The 19744-nt window shown below is 45.1% G+C and overlaps 1 protein-coding gene and 1 non-coding gene across 6 annotated transcripts; one reads left to right on the top strand and one right to left on the bottom strand.

The window, feature by feature from the left end:
• Positions 1 to 1081: 1081 nt before the first annotated feature.
• Positions 1082 to 1199, top strand: LOC125091227 (small nucleolar RNA SNORA32). Its single transcript, XR_007124624.1, has one exon. It is a non-coding gene; the product is annotated as a small nucleolar RNA SNORA32 (small nucleolar RNA).
• A 1407-nt stretch (positions 1200 to 2606) lies between these two features.
• FUS (FUS RNA binding protein) lies at positions 2607 to 13848 on the bottom strand. Of its 5 annotated transcripts, none has more exons than XM_047713453.1 (15): positions 13734 to 13848; positions 12149 to 12173; positions 11907 to 12058; positions 11037 to 11181; positions 10626 to 10816; positions 10218 to 10425; positions 8555 to 8589; positions 7031 to 7063; positions 5543 to 5649; positions 5020 to 5149; positions 4193 to 4294; positions 3956 to 4079; positions 3511 to 3611; positions 3047 to 3194; positions 2607 to 2808 (listed from the first exon to the last, which is right to left on the bottom strand). In XM_047713453.1, the coding sequence occupies exons 1-15, from the start codon at positions 13744 to 13746 to the stop codon at positions 2769 to 2771; spliced, it is 1554 nt and encodes a 517-aa protein (XP_047569409.1). In that variant the 5' UTR covers positions 13747 to 13848; the 3' UTR covers positions 2607 to 2768. The 5 variants fall into 5 exon arrangements, with proteins under 5 accessions (XP_047569409.1, XP_047569410.1, XP_047569414.1 ...); XM_047713454.1 differs by having other exon boundaries at positions 5543 to 5646; XM_047713458.1 differs by having other exon boundaries at positions 10650 to 10816.
• Positions 13849 to 19744: the final 5896 nt, after the last annotated feature.

The raw sequence follows: 19744 nt of genomic DNA, 5'->3' as shown, positions 1-19744 counted from the left end.
TTGAGCCCGCATGGGGCCCTCTGCTTGAGGCTCTCTGCTCAGCGGGGAGCTGGCTTCCCCCTCTCTTTCTGCCTGCCTCTGTGCCTACTTGTGATCTCTGTCAAATAAATAAAATCTTTAAAAAAAAAAAAAAAAAGCAACAGTAAAGGCAGCCTGATCACACCAAGAAGAACCGCCACATCCTTGGCTCTAAATGAGGGCTTCTCACATGTACCAAATTCAACAGCCAAACCAAAGGATTACTTGGAAGAACTTCATCCATTCTCAACCTACTCTTGGTTACTAAGCACCCTTACTCAGTAGGGAGAGTAAAGTAACTACTACTTTTTACAAGGCAATCACTTCCCTGCCTTGTCACCAGATTTGAAGCATCATTCTCTAGGAAACACCTTCAACACACAACTTTCAACAGAGAAGAAAGCACCTCCCAAAGAAGAGTCCCAGGAACTCCACAAACTAGGCTTCTGACAAGTCAAACAAGTCTTCAAAACTCAAGACTCTTAGCTGGGGGCGGGGGGAAGATTTTGGGGGCGCCTGGGTGGCTCAGCGGGTTGGGCCGCTGCCTTCGGCTCAGGTCGTGATCTCAGGGTCCTGGGATCGAGTCCCGCATCGGGCTCTCTGCTCAGCAGGGAGTCTGTTTCCCTCTCTCTCTCTCTCTGCCTGCCTCTCTGCCTACTTGTGATCTGTGTCAAATAAGTAAATAAAATCTTTAAAAAAATATAAATACTATTTCTTTGGAAAATTAAAAAAAAAAAATATTTTGGGAGTCAGGAAAGCCATATGGTAAAGCAGAGGGGAAATGTCTAAGGTTTTAACTCATTAGCCCTACCCTTTATCTCCCAACACCCTCCTAAAATCTCAAAATACTGTGACTTCAGCCCTAAGTCTAGGCAGGATATGAAGCAACACAGTCTCCTAATAGCTCCTACCCAAGCCCCACCTTCAGGAAAATGGGCAGAGCACTCACCTTCAAATACAAGGAGCTACCTACCTCAACCTTCCTTTCCCAGCTAACCTTATCAACTCATTCCCAACCCTCTTTCCTCAAACCTAGCAACCTCTTTAAGACCTGAGCAAATGATAGTCATTACCAAGGCTTTGAGAACGCAGTTGCTCATTTGCTGTGGACACAACCATAAAAACATCTTCCCACTAGGTTTTCTGCTACCTTGCTAGCATTCAGACTATTGGGAACATTTTATCAACTTTTCTACTTCCACTGCCTAGGATCAACACCGTCCAGTATAAACTTAACATAGGCCATACGTGATTTGGTAATGGTCATATTTCATATTCTCATCTGACCATACATGAAGAGTATATTGAACAGTGCATACCTAGACCTCTACTCTTGCAGATGTCCTTTGCTAAATCCTTCTGTATTGCTAACAACCACGCAACTTGTAGTATTACAGATTTAGTAGAGGGAGGTTGGCTTCAGTTTACATGATCGTCTCTGGAAATGGAACCTTACTTTATGTTCCTGTTATATAGGAGTGACAGTGACAACTGTGTATTAATCAAGATCTTTTAAAAAGGGTTATTTTGAAGATTATGATTCTGACTTTGGAGGAACTATGGTGACTGGCAGCTACTGGCAGCGGAAGGAATCACATGTAAAAACTCCTTAAATAAAAATTTATTGGCTTTAAATTTAAAAAAAAAAAAAAAAAAAAAAGACCTGGGGCGCCTGGGTGGCTCAGTGGTTAAAGCATCTGCCTTCAGCTCAGGTCATGATCTCAGGGTCCTGGGATCGAGTCCCACATCAGGCTCTCTGCTCAGCAGGGAGCCTGCCTCCTCCTCCTCTCTGCCTGCCTCTCTGCCTACTTGTGATCTGTCAAATAAATATAAAAAAAAAACCTTTAAAAAAAAAAAGACCTAAGCAAATGAAGGTTTTGAGATAGCATTTTGACTCCTTTAAGAACAGTGATCTCAGAACCAAATGCTAAGGAATGAAAATTAATTCCTAAGACTAGGCCTCAATCTTGGCTCTACCATCTTCTGATTCTGAGAGCCAAATACCCAGGCACTCCATCTCCTGCCTCTCCTATCTCCTGAGGCCACAGAACCTCTGCCATGAAATAGGTACACAGTCCATCCTAAAGGTCCCAAAGATCCAATTTAGCTAGCTAGGTGCTGGCTAATCTGAAAACTGTCAATCTGAATACTGCCACAAAAGCTAATCTAATTTATTTGAGCCCCACCCTTAGAAAAGTGTCAAAAGAGCCAAGAACATTAAAAAAGGGTAAATCAAACTGATAGAATAGTAAGCTAAGACCAGCATGTAAATAAATGTGGTAAAAGACAAACTCGCACACAGTTGAACATACGAGGCCACAGTCATGACACCGCATGTTCTTCACTTACCCCATTCACACATCCAATTTTTGCCATTAGAAAAAAGTTTTAATCTCTACTTTCAAAAATGCCACTTGACTTTTTCTCCCCTGGACCAAGTATCAAACACTTTATTCCAGTTCCTGCTAAGCAGAAACAAATTATTCCAGTTCCTGCTAGGCAGGACCATCTGAAAGAGAAAAACTCCCCACATTCCTGACCCAGATATCAATCCTCCAGTGGAGTGAAGAGGGGGAAGAGGAAAAAAGTTTAACTAAAACGATGGTTTTTAATGGGAACCAGAGGTACGGTTACAATTACATAGTCCGACACAAAAAACCCGTGGGTGATCAGGAGTTGGAAGGTTACAAAATAATGAGGGTAACACTGGGTACAAGAAGAAAAACTGTTGCAGAACCTCAGGAGCCAAGCTAATACGGCCTCTCCCTGCGATCCTGTCTGTGCTCACCCCTGCAAAAAAGAGTATCTATTAGGTCTGAGTTGCCAACCTCTCCATCCACCAAACCCCCAAAATCCCATCTTTCCCTGCTAACCCACTCCCAAGAAAGGTCTCACCTTTACAAGTAAAGAATGTAAACGTGCATCTACAGATTAGTTCCCCTAGGTAATTCTCTCACCCTCCCTCGCTCCCTCCCCACTTTGGTTTAACAAATTTCCAGTCAAGCCCTCATTTAATTTAGAGTCTTACCTGGAGTCCATCTTGCCAGGGCCAAAGCCACCTCTGTCCCCACCACCCCGGCCCCCTCGGAAGCCCCCACGGTCCCCGCCTCGGCCTCGGTAGCCGCCCCGATCATAGCCTCCTCTTCCACCACGACGATCATCTCCATAGTTACCCCCTAGGACAAAAGAAATATGACAGACCACATGCCCCCCAAATCCTTCCTACATTTTCCTGTAACCTCCCTGCTTAAAGTTAAGGGCTTTCTGGGGCACCTGGGTGGCCCAGCCAGTTAAAAGCATCTGACTTTTGGTTTTAGCTCAGGTCAGGCAAGGTTGTGGGACTGAGCCTTGCTTCAAGCTCCACACTGAGCAGAGACACTAAGCGTGGAGTTGGCTTGCTTCCTCTACCCCCCGCCTATAATAAATAATCTTCATGAGGGTGGGGAGGCTTTGTGATCCCAACTCCTCATCATCAGCTCTGTCCCTTCTTACCCATATGAGAGCCTCCTGGTCCCCCTCCTGGGCCATCTGGTTTAGGGGCCTTACACTGGTTGCATTCATTCCTCCAGGAGAAGTTCATGTTCTCACATATACTGAGAAAAAGACAGAAAATTAGTTTGGAAGGGTGGGAGTAAACAAGACCAAGAATTAGGAAAAGAGTCCAGTGACCTTAGAGAGAACAGTGAAGAAACAGGGGCCTCAAAAGGCAAAAAAAAAAAAAAAAAAAAAAAAGCTTCTCAGGAGGAGAACCAGAAACAAAAACTACAGATTACTGAACCCAGTCCAGTATCTTTCCCACTGTAACAACCTTAATTAGGTAAGCTCTCGGCCAAATCCATCCCCCTCGCTGTGACCTTGACATTTGTCCAGAAAACATCCCAACTCTTATATCAAATGGCACACATTTACAGGACTAAGAAAAAAAAGTTTCACTCACGGATTAGGACACTTCCAGTCACCAGCTCGCTGCTGGCCACCGCCACCACCACCTCCACTAGGGAATCCTCCCCGGCCACCGCCACCACTGCCACCACCTCCGTAGCCTCCACGGCCCATAGGTCCTAGTAAAGACAGAAATATGGGTCTGCTCCCCTTCCAAGTTTGATTAGCCTAACCTCCTTTCCCTCTCCTTACTCTACCCATCACCTCTTTACACCAGCAGCAAGAAGCTCACCTCCTCGCCCTCGGCCTCCACGACCATTGCCACCGCCCCGATTGAAGTCTGCTCGCCGAGTAGCAAATGAGACCTTGATAGGATTCCCAGAGAATTCTTTACCTAATGAAGTAAAGATATAAAAAGAGACCTTCTATTAAGACTTGTGGATCCAGGGGCACCTGGGTGGCTCAGTGGGTTAAAGCCTCTGCCTTCGGCTCAGGTCATGAATCCCGGGGTCCCGGGATCGAGCCCCGCATCAGGCTCTCTGCTAAGTGGAGAGCCTGCTTCCTCCTCTCTCTCTGCCTGCCTGTCTGCCTACTTGTGATCTCTGTCAAATAAATAAATAAAATCTTAAAAAAAAAAAAAAAAAAGACTTGTGGATCCAAAACCAAGTTTATACAATCCAAGACTCTACACCTTCCTGTAAAGATTTACAATCAGATGACATATAAACCAAAGACAACAGTTTACCCTTGAACATGGGTTAGAACTTACATGCAGAGTTTTTTTTAATACAGCACAGTACATTAAGTGAATTTTCTCTTTATACCTGTCTTAAGTTCAATATTCAATACACAAAGTATGTGTTTATCAACTAATTACTAAGGCTTCTAGTCCAAAGGAGCCATATGATTTGAGTTTTGGGTAAGTCAAGTTATATGCAGATTTGTTAACTGCACAGGGGTCGGGCAGCCCTAAACCTGTGTTATGGTCAAGTGTATATACACTAAAGGAGCAGACAGAAAGTATTGGGAGACATAAAAGGAACCTTCAAAATGTAACCTTGTTCCCAAGGCTAGTTGCCCTATCCCACCACCCCCCACCCCCAGCCTCCTCATACATACCATCAAACCAGTCAATAGCTGCTTTAGCAGATGGTGGGTCATCAAACGACACTGTTGCCTCTCCCTTCAGCTTGCCGGTTTCCCTGTCTGTGTACAGATTAATCATGGGCTGTCCTGTTTTCTTATTTGTCTGAAAAAAAGCAACATGAGATAACATGAGTCTTAGATGATGGGACAACCCACCTTCCACCTTCCTTCTCAAGAACCTGAGGTTTATCATAACCATATTTCAACTCCTCCCTTCCCAGTTACTGTTTCCTATCTCACATGTAACTTGAGTTAAAGTTATTACAACAATCTCTCACTTTATGTTTACCAATAAAACTACAAAGTTTAGGACACTCCTTTTTTTTTTAAATCAACTACGCTTTTCTGTGTGAAGTGTGCTTTCCTTTTAGAAAATGGCAACATCTAATACTCTTTCCTCAACAAGTTGAGAGGACATTAAAGACTTTTTTATTTTTACTAATGTGTGAGATCTAAAAGCCTGCAAAACAGAGAAGCACCCTATGTTCTACAGTACCTTAATAATACCAATCTGCTTGAAGTAATCAGCCACAGACTCAATTGTAACATTTTCGCCCAAGCCCTGCACGAAGATGGTGTTGTTGTCTGAATTATCCTGTTCTGCTTGAACAAAAAACAAAAAAACAAAATGTGAATTTGAAGAAAACCAGCAAAGGTAAAACAAGTCAGTGACTCTTAACCCAACTTTAATACTGGATATTAAACTTTCAAAGAAAAAAATTCTGAAGAAACCAATCTGATTTAAGGTAAGACAAATAAGGAAAAAAAAATCCACTTCCCTTCTATTGTTTAAGTGGCTATATGCTAAGCCATTTCACAAATTTAAATTTAATTTTTAACTATCCCTTGAAATGTGTTAATATCCATAGAAGAAACCCAGGGCTCAGGAGTTCACTGCAAGATCACACACTAAGTACACCAGTGTTTGTGATTTTCAAAAGAAGACCCAAGATAAGAAACCTTTTTTACACTAAAATCCAACACACAACCAAAAGAGACTAAATCCTTCCCTTTATGGGTCTTTTGCATTTACTATTTTGGTCATGATCCACATTTTTAAAATCCACTGCTTTAAATCAGCAGTACCAGAACATGGTCTACACACACATATATCACCATCTCCTTGGACTTTTTAGAAATACAGATTATCAGGATCCTCGTAGACCTACTAAGTTGCTGGGGAAAGAAACCACTGAGGAGGTATTTCGGATACTCATTTAAAGATCACTACTGAGGGGCGCCTGGGTAGCTCAGTGGGTTAAAGCCTCTGCCTTCGGCTCAGGTCATGATCCCAGGGTCCTAGGATGGAGCCCCGCATGGGGCTCTATGCTCAGCAGGGAGCCTGCCTCCTCCTCCTCTCTCTCTCTACCTTCCTCTCTGCCTACTTGTGATCTCTGTCAAATAAATAAATAAAATCTTTAAAAAAAAAAAATCACTACTGATTATGACTACACCTAAACTCCCTTCCCTTCATTTTCTTCCTTCTCTACCCTTTTTCTTTTTTTAAAGATTTTATCCATTCATTCTGACAAAGAACACACTCAAGGAGAGGAGCAGGCAGAGGGCAAGGGAGCAGCAGACTCCCCAGATGAGCAAAGAACTTAACCCTGGATTCTACCAAGGACCCCAGGGGATCATGACATAAGCTAAAGACAGATGCTTATCGACTGGGCCACCCAGGTGCCCCTCTTCTTTTTTAAAGACTCTGCGTGTTTATTTGACAGAGACAGTGCACACAAATGGGGTGTGGCAGGCAGAGACGGAGGGAGCAGCAGACTCCCCCACCCCACCCAGAGCAAGGAGCCCAATGTGGGGCTGATGCCACGACCCTGGATCATGACCTGAGCAGAAGGCAGTTTAACAACCAAGCCACCTAGGCACCCCTCTACCCCTGCTCTTTTTCAGATTTCTGAAGTGTCAAAGAACAGCCCAGAAAAGTCCCAATACCACATTAGCTATTCTTTCATGCCACCTATGGACTCACCAGAGTCATGACGTGATCCTTGGTCCCGAGGGCCTTAAGTGACATGAAAAAAAAAAAAAAAAAAACAAGGAAAGAGAAGCTGTTAGTCAACAGGGAGAGACAGATAAGGAAAAAAATTAACACCAATTCAAACTCTTGCAAAATTTTCAGGTAAGTGCTCATAGCCTCATCCAAACCCTGTCCTGGGTTGCCTACCCAGAGAAAATCCTAGACAGGGCTGGGGAAGACACAGGCCCCTTTTCTTAAGATCTGTATGTAACTTGAATCCCCACAGGAACAACTCCACACTTCAGAAAAATCTGCCTCCCCCAGCTCAGGCTGGGAAATGTCCTCAGCACAGACTGGAGGGGTCAGGAGGGAGACCCATTGCAGTTAACAAAACCAACTCATAGCTTGGCCCTATTCTCTCACCCCAGAGAGAAATGGGCTCACCACCAGCAATGTGATATGCATCCATCCAGTTTCTCCAAACTTTAACACCAAAGACACTTATCCCTTGTGGAACAATTTTTAATTTCATCTTTACAAACCATTCTTAAAACCATGTTGTTTCCCCAACCACATGAAAATAAAAAAACATACATAATAACTATTGTATTTTTAAAGCATGTCCCAGGGAACAGACCAGAAATCTTATTTCCATAATGCAGCCTCTATTTTTTCCAGAGACCATCTTTGACCGAAGTTTATCTGAATCCACCATATATAGTGTACCCACACTCAAATGACACCTAAATCATGAACCCAAGCCTTTGGCTTTAAATGTTGAGACAAATCAAAAAACCTTTTTGTTAGTTAACCAAACCAGAAAAGTTCCAGCTTACTGGGAGACTTCTCAAATTTGCCATTTTTCCATGAATTCAGTTTGTGCTGTTAAGACCTGGTTATTTCCCATGAGCCACACATGCTCCCAAACCTTTCTTGTAGTATAGTAGTCCACACCTTCCTTCCCAGAGCTAGTTTCTATTTGCCCGTCTTAGTTGAGTTTAAGCACATATATGTAGAATTGCATTGACACCATTCAGCATTTAATATATAATAAATATATACCAACTTCACCATCCTCAGGGCAGGACAGCATTTCACATCCCCCTTCCAGAATTCAAACATTTGGAGGTTGTTACACACACACACACACACACACACACTAACCTTGGACACACTGATCAAAAGGATCCTAAAGCCAAGTTGGCACCATGTGTTCCAGCACACACTCTCCAGTTTTTCATAATGGTGGTCACTAAGTGCCAGAGGTGGCAACACTCCTGTCAGAGGCCTACTGAACACCTCTTTTTAACCTGGGTCAAACCAATTTGGCACCAGACGACTGCTGAGTCTTACCCCGCCTGCCTCCAGGTTTAGCACACATCTGGCAGCAGGTGGCATTCTACCCCACCCCTTTCTGGAGGTGGTTCTGGACACTTCAAAACCTTTGACACTTAAAACACGCTAAGACATCTGCAAATGAACAATCAGACAAAGCATTGCTGGGAGTTGGGAATTTTGGAAACTCTGTTCACTTACCACCAAATTTATTGAAGCCACCACGGTCACTTCCGCTGGAGAAGACAAGTTAGAAGAAAGGACATGAAGCTTCCAACGGCTACAAAAGGGCGTTTTTTTTTTGTTTTTGTTTTTGTTTAACATTCCCCAAACATGGGTAGGTGTTTTGGGAAAAAGATACAAGTGGCTACTAAAATACATTCCCCTTCCTGACCACCCCTTGTCTGACCTTTGAGCATGTCACACACACGTGTGCAATTTCTCAGACACAGTTTTTAAGGATTTTGCTTTTAAAAGGTTATGTATCTATTTCCTCTGGAAAAAAAAATGACCCATTTTTCCTTGGTTGTTCTTCCGACGTAGCAGATGTTTATTCCTCTTGTCGTGAGTGGTTGACAACCCAGTAGTTGGTTTAAAAACCCTACCCCAATTCACCCAGAAGACATTTCACACCAGGCTGGGGTAGCCCTGAACACATTTTTGTGGTTTTTGCTTTGAAAGCAGCAAGCAGACCCAACCCCATTCCATAAAAAGTCAAAACCAAAGGCAATGTCCCCTTAAAGCAAGACAAACTTAGCTAAGCCCTATCCTAACTACTGAGCTGTTTTTGATCTCCCCCCACCCCCGGGGTCACCCCTTCTACACTGCGAGAAGAGCGGAGTATTTTGCAATGTCACCTTTCATACCTGTGGCACATAAAATGCAGAGCAAGTTAACAGTCACATAACAGTTGTTTTTCTTTTTAAAGTTTTGCATTAAACACACGCACACAACAGAGTTTTCCTTATTTTTGTACAGTTTTTGAGATTGCCCCCACCCACCTCTGAATACTTACCACATACAACCTCATTTAAAAAACCTACTTTTTCCAAAAAAGGAGTTAACACACTGACATTCCCCCCCTTTTCAAAGGGAGACACAGGAGGGTCCTTCCAATCATATTTACCAACAGATTTGACCAATGCTTTAACATCAAATCTAAGGTTTTACTTCAAAATCAACTACAGCGGGAAGGGGAAGAAAGAGAAGGTCCAACTGGACAAGTAACCAGGGAAGGGGACAGTGGAGCAAATAGATCAGATACCACTGTCAAGCGTTATTTTGTCCAAAAGGTCTGCACACTTCAGACAGCCCCATAAACCGAGTCACACACAAAATCATTACTGCCAGTCAAAATTACTACAAATCAAGCTCATGGATTCAAATGACTACAGAATACGGGAAGAGTAGCCAACTCCTGGAAGCTGAAGTCATCAGGTTAAGCATTAACAACTCCTTTAGAGGACACATGGGAATACATGTAACAAGTTTCCCTATTACCAGGAGTGGGATCATCAGTTTCCTTTGCAGAAAAAGTAGACTTTACTTCCATGTTTCTTGCCTAGGATATCAATGACTCCCAATCCATATACACTTATGTATTTTTTCCCTTTTCTTTGGATATACAAGTGTCAGTACTCAAATCTCTATTCAGAGGTGTGGGTGATACGAGTTCAGGCTCCCAAATTCTCTCCAAAAAATGGGGATGTACAAAGAAACCACCAATGCACCCAACTCCAAACCCTCATAGATCCCTAGAATAAAACTAACCATGCACTAAGAAACTGAGCCTCAAGGGAGATTCATGCAACCCTCCACACTCCCCACTGATGTTAGTTACTCCCTAGCTCACAAGAACACCTACCCCATGCCGCCTCTGCCTCCACGGCCACCTCCACGACCTCTGGGTTCATAGCCACCGCTGCTACGGTTGTAACCACCGCCACCGCCCCGGCCGCGGCCCCCACGGTCCTGCTGGCCTCCCCCGTAGCCACCGCCACCACCACTCTGGTCCTGATTGCCATAACCGCCGCTGCCACCACTCATGGAGGACTGATCTTGGCCGTAGTTACCTGTCAGGAGAGAAAGGATTCTTTAAAGAAAAAAATGCACATTGCCATTAAACACTGCCAAAAGATGTAAGACAATGAAAATAAAGCCAGATGAGAAACAAGAATGCAAAAATTTTAAGAACCTTTTAGGGCAAGGGGCCAAGCAATGTATATAAATCTCTACAGAAAATAGAAATGAGACAAAGCTGAAGACCCCTCACCTCCACCACCCCCTCCGCCACCACCTCCACTGCTACTGTTGTACTGGTTCTGCTGTCCATAGCCTTGAGGGGGATTATAGGAGCTTTGCTGCTGTCCATAGCCTTGCTGCTGTCCACTATAGCCAGACTGCTGGCCATAGCCCCCACTCTGGGGCTGCCCGTAGCCGCTGCTCTGAGAACCACTACCATAACTAAGGAAAAAGAAAAAAAAAAAAAAAAAAAACAGAATCATAATGCCAGCAGGTCTAAAACTTCATGTTTGGCACATCCCATCTCTGTACCCAACCCCCATTTCAAAGATTCCTACCCCCTCCCCCCACAATTACTCCTAATTGCTCCTGTTGCTGACGCACCATTCCTTATCAATTCAGCCCTAACCACATTCCAAGTCTTCCCCTCAAAATTTCTTACCTTCCCGAGGTGCTGCTAGGAGCTGGCTGCTGGCCATAGCCAGGATAAGAGGACTGTTGCCCATAAGATGACTGAGAACTCTGGCTACTGCCATAGCCACCAGTTGAGCCATATCCCTGGGGAGCTGACTGAGTGCCATAGCCTGCTATGAGAAAAAGAAAAGTCACAAAGACTATGAGAAAAGCGACAGAACAGGTTGAAGAAAACATCTACATCCTAATGCTCCCCGTACTTGAAAAGTCAGCCTTTTAAAAGCTGCTTGGGAATCTTTTATATCTTGGTCGAAGATGCCCTTCCCCTTCCACCGTAAAGCTAATACTAACTTATTAGTATTAATTAGTGCCATTCTCATCCCACCTATCCCGAAGCCAGTCTTCAGGACCACTACTAATCATAACCCAAGAAAGTCCTATTCATTAACATTTTAACCTGCTTACAGATGTGTAATACAAACACGACAACCCACATTATTTACATATCAGGACCTAAGGGCAAATTCTACCCCTTGTGTATCATCACGATATATATAGTAGCCTAAATTCAAACATCATAATGAAAATCACCCCCTCCTTGTATGAAAAGCCTAAAACTCTCCCTTTAGGGAATACTCTCCCCCACATTTCATTGTGGAGGGGAAATGGGGAAAAGGAAAGCATAAACAGAAAGATTAAAAAGTCAAAAATAAAAGGAACCAGAATTACCAACCAATTAAGTGTTTGTCTGGAAAGATTCAGACTCCACAAACTTTTAAGGGTTACAGACTAACTGGAGAGAAAGAAAGTTTCAACATTTCAGCACTGCTTAAAATTAAGAAAAGCTACATTCAAAAAGAACAGGAAGAGGCGGGGTAGCCCGATAAAAAAGACTCACTGTTCTGGGTCTGTCCATAAGAAGAACCGTAGCTGCTCTGGCCATAGCCTGAAGTGTCTGACTGGCCGTAACCACTGTAACTCTGCTGTCCATAGGGCTGATTGCTCTGCTGGGAATAGCCCTGCCCAGGCTGGGTGGGGTAGGCCCCATAGCTAGAAAAAAAGAATAACGGTTCAATCACGAAAAGATACCTTAGCCACCCCTTGCACTCTACAAACTGGAAACCCTGAAATGACACTCACCTTTGGGTTGCTTGTTGGGTATAGTCTGCAAAAGAAAACACAATTTCATTACCTTCAGCCATCTCTGAGAGTCGAATAGAATTAAATTTCTTAACTCAAGCCCTGGGGCCTGGAGATAATATCAACTATGTTGCAAGAAAGGCAAAAATTTCCTCGTGATAGGAAGGACAAGCTGGCAGGTCATAATCAAGGAAATTGAAAGGAATGAAATGATGAAAGGAAAACCAAACTTTTACAAACCGGTAAGTCTTACCACTGAGGGAAAAAACAATGGAATCTTGTTAGAAAACTAGTTTTCCGAAAATTTAACTCATGTCAGGAACTCCACAAATCTATACGTATTTTATTTTCTTGCCCACTCTGTAGAAAGGTATCACCAACAGTCAAGCTAACATCACAAACTTAAGTGGGACATTTCACTGCAAGCTGGAGGCAGCAATCCTGTGGATGTGGCCTCCTCTCTCTCAACCAAGGCCTTAGGAATAGGTACATCTCAAATGAGGCCATTCTTCACCCTCTGCCCCATCTTGGAGAATGGCAAAGTGGGCTTTTAGTGCAAAGCCAGGTAACCAAGAGAATTCTCTTGAATCCAAATGACAGGGATCATCAAACAGTTCGCCTTGGAAGGCCAGTCAACTGGTACTCAAGTCCCGAGCCCGTATCTCCAAGTGATTCCACTTTCTCATCTACCCTGCCTTCCCCGGGGCTGTGGGGAGTTTCGGCAAAGCTAAGGTAGTGAAAGCGCTTTTAAATCGCCCTACTGAAGGCCCAACAACCAGATCAACCCATCTCCTCAGTACAGGAAACGAAGCGCTTCCCCCGCAGGAAAAGGGCCAAGGACCAGGAGAGGGTGTGGCCTCGGGCAGCCGTTCCTTTCGGTCCCACCTCAGAAAGCGGAAATTTAGGCGGCAAAACCCTCGGGACCAGTCCCAAGTCCGTTAGACGACCCCCCTCAAGGGCTCCCCCAAACCGTTAAGCGGGCGCACCGCCCTGATCCCGAGCCTCCGCCCCCGGCCGCGTGGCAAACAAGGCGGGAACCAGGCGGTCCCGCCCCTTCCCGAGGGACCCCGGGGGCGAGGCCCACACCGGACGCGCGCAGCGGAGTCCCCGGCGGAGGCTATCGCGACAAAAAGCAGGACTAACACGAGGCGGGAGGGGGTTCGCGCCGCGAGAAAGGGGGGAGGGGCCAGCAGAGCGCGTGCGCGCACCGAGTGCCCGGATGCAGCACTGCGACAAAGCGGGCCTGAGCTCGCGGCCGGGAACGAGGGGAAAAAAGGCTTCGGGACCGAGCATTTCGATCTGTGTCTCACGTTTCCAATCACCCAGAAACGTTCCTTTCAAATCTCATCTCAAGTAAAGGGACTGCGAAGGCAAGATCCCCCCTACCCCGCGCGAGGCGCCAGAGGAGCGAAACAAAATGGCGACACGGGCCTCCCCGTTCCACCCCTCTCGCTGCTTCCCGCCAGTGGTGCGAGAAGACCCTACGCGCGATCGCCGCCCAAGTCCCACCGAAAAACAAAAGCCCAGCTCAGAGGAAACGAAGCCCCAGGCTGGCACGCCACCGCCGCCTCGCGCCCTTACATACCGTTTGAGGCCATGTCCGCGCACGCGCGCACAGGCCGACAAGCAACAAAATTCCAACACCACAGAGCACCGACGCCTCGAGGACTGAGCCGCCCCGCCTCCTGCGTCGAGGTTTATGTACGCCTCCCGCCTACGTACCGCGGAGGAATGCACCAAATGTGGAAAGGAGGGGGGGAGCATGGACGGACTCCTACAGCTCTTCAGGGATTATGGAGGATTCTAACAGACAAAGAGGGGAAGAATACTAACTAACAACCTTCAGAGTAACATGTATAATCCCACTTTTTCTGGCAAAACACTCTGACTCGCCCTGCAGGACTACCCCACGATAGCCCCCACCCCTATAAAGGTATGGTACGGTCTGATTAACCTCTGGGGGCGGAGCGAGGGGCCCAGGGCGTCTGCGGACGCAACTGTAGTCAAAGCCGGGAGTCGCGGGGCGGGAACCGAAATTCTTCTCACTGGCCCCTTTCACTGGGCCCCACTTTCACTTAGGATGGCAAGCTCCTGTGCCCCATTGCCCTTCCTCTGCACCAGACGCTTGGTTCCTCCCGCTCCAACCTCCCTTTCTGGCTCAAACGTTCCTTCCCCGACAGCACACACCCTTGCGTCTCGGTTTCCACTTCGTCGTCCTTTGGGGTTGTGTTTCCTTAGTCCCTACCAGGATTTGTGGATTGTGACGGTTGACCTAAAAGAAAACATGGAGTTTACCCCGGATCCCTGAGTCCCAATCTGGTCCAGCACTGATCTGCCACCAAACCCTCTTGACTTTGCTCTCGACTGGCGATGGAACTGGAAAACCCAGGCCTTCTGAACCTCAGCGTTGAGATTTGATTAGGGGTCTCCCTTACTCCTTTTACTGATAAGGAGCTTATTATTTTCCCAAAGCCCTGCCAAGTAACCAATGTGGAGATCCAGCAATGACTGATACTTATAGAGAGTTTAAGTGTTTTCAAAATATACAATCAGGGGCGCCTGGCTGCCTTGGTCAATGGAGCGTGTGACTTGACCTTGGGGTTATGAGTTCCAGCCCCATGTTGGGTGTAGAGATTACTTAAAAATAAAATCTTTAGGGGCGCCTCTCTGGCTCAATGGTTAAGCATTGGACTCTTGGTTTCCACTCAGGTGATGATCTCAGGGTGATGAGACCCAGCCCCTCATTGTCTCCTTGCTCTGCCAGAGTCCGCTTGAGGCTTCCTCTCCCTCTGCCCCTCTCTCCTGCTCGTGAGCCTGCTCATGTGCTCTCTCCCTCCCAAATAAATAAAATATTTCAAAAAATAAAATCTTAAGGAAAAAAAGATAACTGATTGCTTTCCCATCACCATCTTGTGAAGAAAGTAAAGGTACCTCCATTTTATAGACAAGAAACGTCAGAATAAGGCCAAGTGCAATCCAGATTATAGAGTGATTGAGGGTTCAACCTGATTCCAGTCCAGGTCTGTGTGGCTGCAAAACACTGTTTTTGTTAGTTACATGAACGCTTTGCAGTGTTCTGAAGCCTGTTCACTCCTTGTGAGAACAAGGACAAAAAATGAAATTCAAATTAACTTGCAACTTGCACTCTAATCAGTTTGGCCTAGAGAAGGAAATTTTAAAGTATTAAATAAAACAAGACAAATGAAATTAATCCTGTTACACTTGCCAAGCAGATTTTCCTTCTCAAATTACCTTTGACCTGGGTTCCAGAACTTCTTTGTAGATTTGACACTTTTTCCTAGAAAAACAATTGAGGACTATGCCCTAGGCATGCCCACAACTTCTACTAAAATTCCTGATTGAGGGGCGTCTGGGTGGCTCAGTGGGTTAAGCCTCTTCCTTCGGCTCAGGTCATGGTCTCAGGGTCCTGGGATCAAGCCCCACGACGGGCTTTCTGCACCGTGGGGAGCCTGCTTCCCAGTCTCTCTCTGCCTGCCTCTCTGCCTACTTGTGATCTCTGTCTGTCCAAATAAATAAATAAAAATCTTTAAAAAAAATAAATAAAGTTCCTGATTTAGGCCCTGTTGGTCTTGAACACTTTGTCACCTATCCCACTGGAAGGACAAGTGAGGGGACAAAGGGAGTAAGACAAAAGGAAGTTGATGACTCATTACTTTATTCATTCAACAAATATTTACTAAGCACCTACAGTGTTCCAGACACTGTTCTGGGCACTGAAGATGCATTAGTGTACAAAATAAGCAAATTAATGACATAACTAATATCTAATAATGATAATTTTATGTTTATTATATATCTAACACGTATTTATAATAGGGTAATACTATGATAAGGCTTACTAACTAAACTATGATAAGGCTAAACTAACTAAACCACTTACTAACCAAACACTGTTCTGAGTGCTTTGAGTGTAATTTAAATCTTACTCTTCACAGTAAAATGTTGATGTGAGGATTACATTTTACAGATGAGCAAATAGACACATAAGGGTCCAAAGCCATGCCCAGAGCTATACAGAAGGGAGCAGAGCAAGGTTCCCACTAACTAGCAGTTCCCTCTCTTTAATGTCTACACTTCAGCAAACACAGCTCAAGCCCTGCATAATATGTACCAAGCATGGGGCAGACCTGGAGAGAGGAGGATGAAAAAGATCTAGTCCCTGAACCATAGGACCTTAGAGCCAGTGCGTGAAATGTCGGTAAGACCCACAGACCCCAGAGTGTACTTGAATCAAATGTGGTAAGTGCTATAACAAGGAATAGAGAACTCTGGAAACTCTGCTGGGACAGCAGTCATCCATCAGGTGGACAACCACAGAAGGGGAGAGTTGGTAACATTAAAGCCAGGCCTTATAGGATAAGAAAGAGGCCACCAAACAGAGAGAAGAAAGGGTCTAACAGGTAGAAGGAAAGCCAAAGGCATGGGTGGGAGAGAGCACCTATGGAGCAGAGCAGCAGGGAGTAACAGTCTGAAATTATGATCTCTCACGCCTCCTTAAAGTCTCCTTTCTTGACATTCCTGCTCACCTTTCCCACTGTACATCTGTCATCTTCCCCTGTATTCTCTTCCTCTGCTCACCTGAAGACCCAAGGTGATAAATGGTGTGAAATGCAGCCTGCAGACAGGTTTTGTGTAGACTACATGTTGTTTCTAATTTTTTTTAACTATTTTCCAACACTAAAAGTAGAGCAAAAATCCAAACTTCTTGCTTTTCTTGAAAATTGGAGGCTCTGGCCATCCTGGGCCCACTTTCCATTAGGGCAAGGGTCAGCTGGAGCAAGAAGCCACTGAGCATGTGCCTGCAGTTAACTAGCGTCTCTCTTACTGCCTAATACTTCAGACATCATATTGAGAAAATGCTAAATGTCAATTGGAGGTTGGCGAAAATAAAAATGCAATATTTTCCTGTCTGAGTCTGCACCACCTGGATGCTGTTCTCAGACCCCTAGTGGGGACTTCCGGTTAAAAATTGGTTTTAACGGGGCGCCTGAGTGGCTCAGTGGGTTAAAGCCTCTGCATTCGGCTCAGGTCATGATCTCAGGGTCCTAGAATGGAGCCCCACATCGGGCTCTCTGCTCAGCAGGGAGCCTGCTTCCCTTCCTCTCTCTCTCTGCCTGCCTCTCTGCCTACTTGTGATCTCTCTCTGTCAAATAGATAAATAAAATCTTTTTTTAAAAATGAAGTGGAGGGCGCCTGGGTGGCTCAGTGGGTTAAGCCGCTGCCTTCGGCTCAGGTCGTGATCTCTGGGTCCTGGGATCGAGTCCCGCATCGGGCTCTCTGCTCAGCAGGGAGCCTGCTTCCCTTCCTCTCTCTCTGCCTGCCTCTCTGCCTACTTGTGATCTCTGTCTGTCAAATAAATAAATAAAATCTTTAAAAAAAAAATTAAAAAAAATGAAGTGGATTTAAATGCGCAGATAACGAAGAATACCCAAGCTCTATTATTAATGTCGGGGGGGGGGGGGCAAGTTGCTGAACAATGTGTGTACTGTGCTATCATTTGGGTCTTAAAGAGGGAGCGTGAATAACTGACACATGTGTGTGTCTTTATGCATAAAATATCTGGAAAAAAAAACTAGTGACAATGGTTATTTCTGGGGAAGGAATCTGAGACACTTGGGATCAAGTGTATGACGAAAACTCAATTTTCCCTAGATCCTCTTTTATATTTTAATTTCTTACTATGAATGTATATTGACCAATTCAAAAAAGAAATTGACTTACAGAACAGCCCAGCAAAGTCGGTGAAAGGATGTTACAGGGTGGGACCACCAGGGTGGGAGGGGTAATTCGTTTTGCAGTGAGTAGGATGTGATGGGTCAGCCTTCCCTGAGGTGATGACATTTCACCTAGGAGTTTCCCAGCTGAAAAAGGGTTTGTCAGCCCAAGACCAACAAGAACAGAAAAAGGGAGGAAACCGCCTGACTGGGTTCTTGTCTTGGCCTTGCACTTTGGCTGGCGCCCTGTCTACAAAGCTCAGAAGGGAGAGCTGAAAATGTCCCTCTTCTCAAGAGTGTTTACTGAGCCTGAGGAGCAGTGTGGAGCGATGGTGTTCACTTCCAGCCTGCAGTGCTAAGTAGAGAAAAGCATCCCTTCCTCCAGACCAGTGCAGCCAAAGCAGGGCTCAAGGTTTGAGGAAAGGAGCAGGAGCTGAACTTCTTTCTTTCTTATTTTTTTCTCTTTTTTATAAGTAATCTCTACTCCCAACCTGGGGTTCGAACTTACAACCCCAAGATCACAAGTTGTGTGCCTTACCAACTGAGCCAGCCAGTCACCCCAAGAGCTGAAGTTCACTCGGTCCCAACAGCTATTCTGTAGGACAAAACCCACACCATCCTAAGCAGAGGCCTCGAGGCATGAAAAGATTCCGCTACTTCATATCACTCAAAACAGGAATAGAAGAAAGTGACCTTGGAGATTAATTGTAAATATCAAATGATATTTCCATTTACAAGTCATCTGTAACTTGGCTTGGAACATAGTAGGCATGAGCAAATGTCCTTTTCTCTCTCACCCATCCTTCAAGATAAATGGCTTCTAGAAAGAAATAAATGCTTTATTATTTCTTTGGGCAGGATAGGGAGGGCCTCTAGGGGTATCTCCCTCGGGTTTTGTGTCTCTAGGAGAGGCTGTCACAGTAAACAGAACTGGAAAGTAAATACTGGGCAGAAAATTGGGCTGCACTAAGAGAAAAGCTGCATGCACCGGCTCGTAAAGGGCCGCACAGGTCACTGGGTCTGAGCAGGAAGGGCAAGGCCTCCCCGGAGGCAGGGTCAGGAAACTGAGCAGGCACGGGGTGAAGAGTCTGGGGACAGTGGGAAACTTTCCCATCATTGTGCCACAATCACCACCAAATGGGCTAGATGTCCCAGGGGAACAAATTAGGCAACCCTGAATCCTGGCACCTGGTTCGTGAAAATTGTAGTGTAAAAGACTCTGGTGGCATTCCAGCATCATTGCCTTTCTCAAAGACCCTGGACCTTCGGGTTTTCAATTCTAAAGACAAAGGAAAAGAAAAAAGGGCCGAGAAAGAGTAGCAGAATAGGGGCTTCCCGACAAATATGCAGAAGAATCTGACAAAACTTGTTTATGCTTGACTTGTTCATGCAAAGATTTGAACCCTCGCATGCTAAAAATATATATCAGATTCATTTGCTTATTTTGACAGGAAGATACAAGTAGAACTATTAAGAAGAGTTCTGACTTTCTCTGTGGGGCAACTAAAAGGAAATTTATAAATATGAAAACCTTTTTTTGAGTGGAAGTTTCAAGGAAATTATCTAGAGCAGTATGATCCACCTATGTACTTTAAACTTGCTAGGAATGACATTTTACTTATTTTGTTTTAAAGATTTTATTTATTTGGAGAGAGAGTGTGTGAGAGGCGGGGACAGGGAGGCGGTGACAGGAAGAGGGACAAGCAGACCCTGTGCTAAGTGCAGAGCCCAACTCAGGAGCTCAATCCCACTCACCCCTAGGAGTGACATTTTAAAGATTTTATTTATTTATTTGAGAGAGAGAGAGGATGAGAGAGAAAGAGACCCTGAGAAGGAAGAGGTCAGAGGGAGAAGCAACTCC

This window comes from Lutra lutra, chromosome 18 (assembly GCF_902655055.1).
Source record: "Lutra lutra chromosome 18, mLutLut1.2, whole genome shotgun sequence".
NCBI lineage: Eukaryota > Metazoa > Chordata > Mammalia > Carnivora > Mustelidae > Lutra > Lutra lutra.
This window is presented reverse-complemented; position numbering and strand designations above follow the sequence as displayed.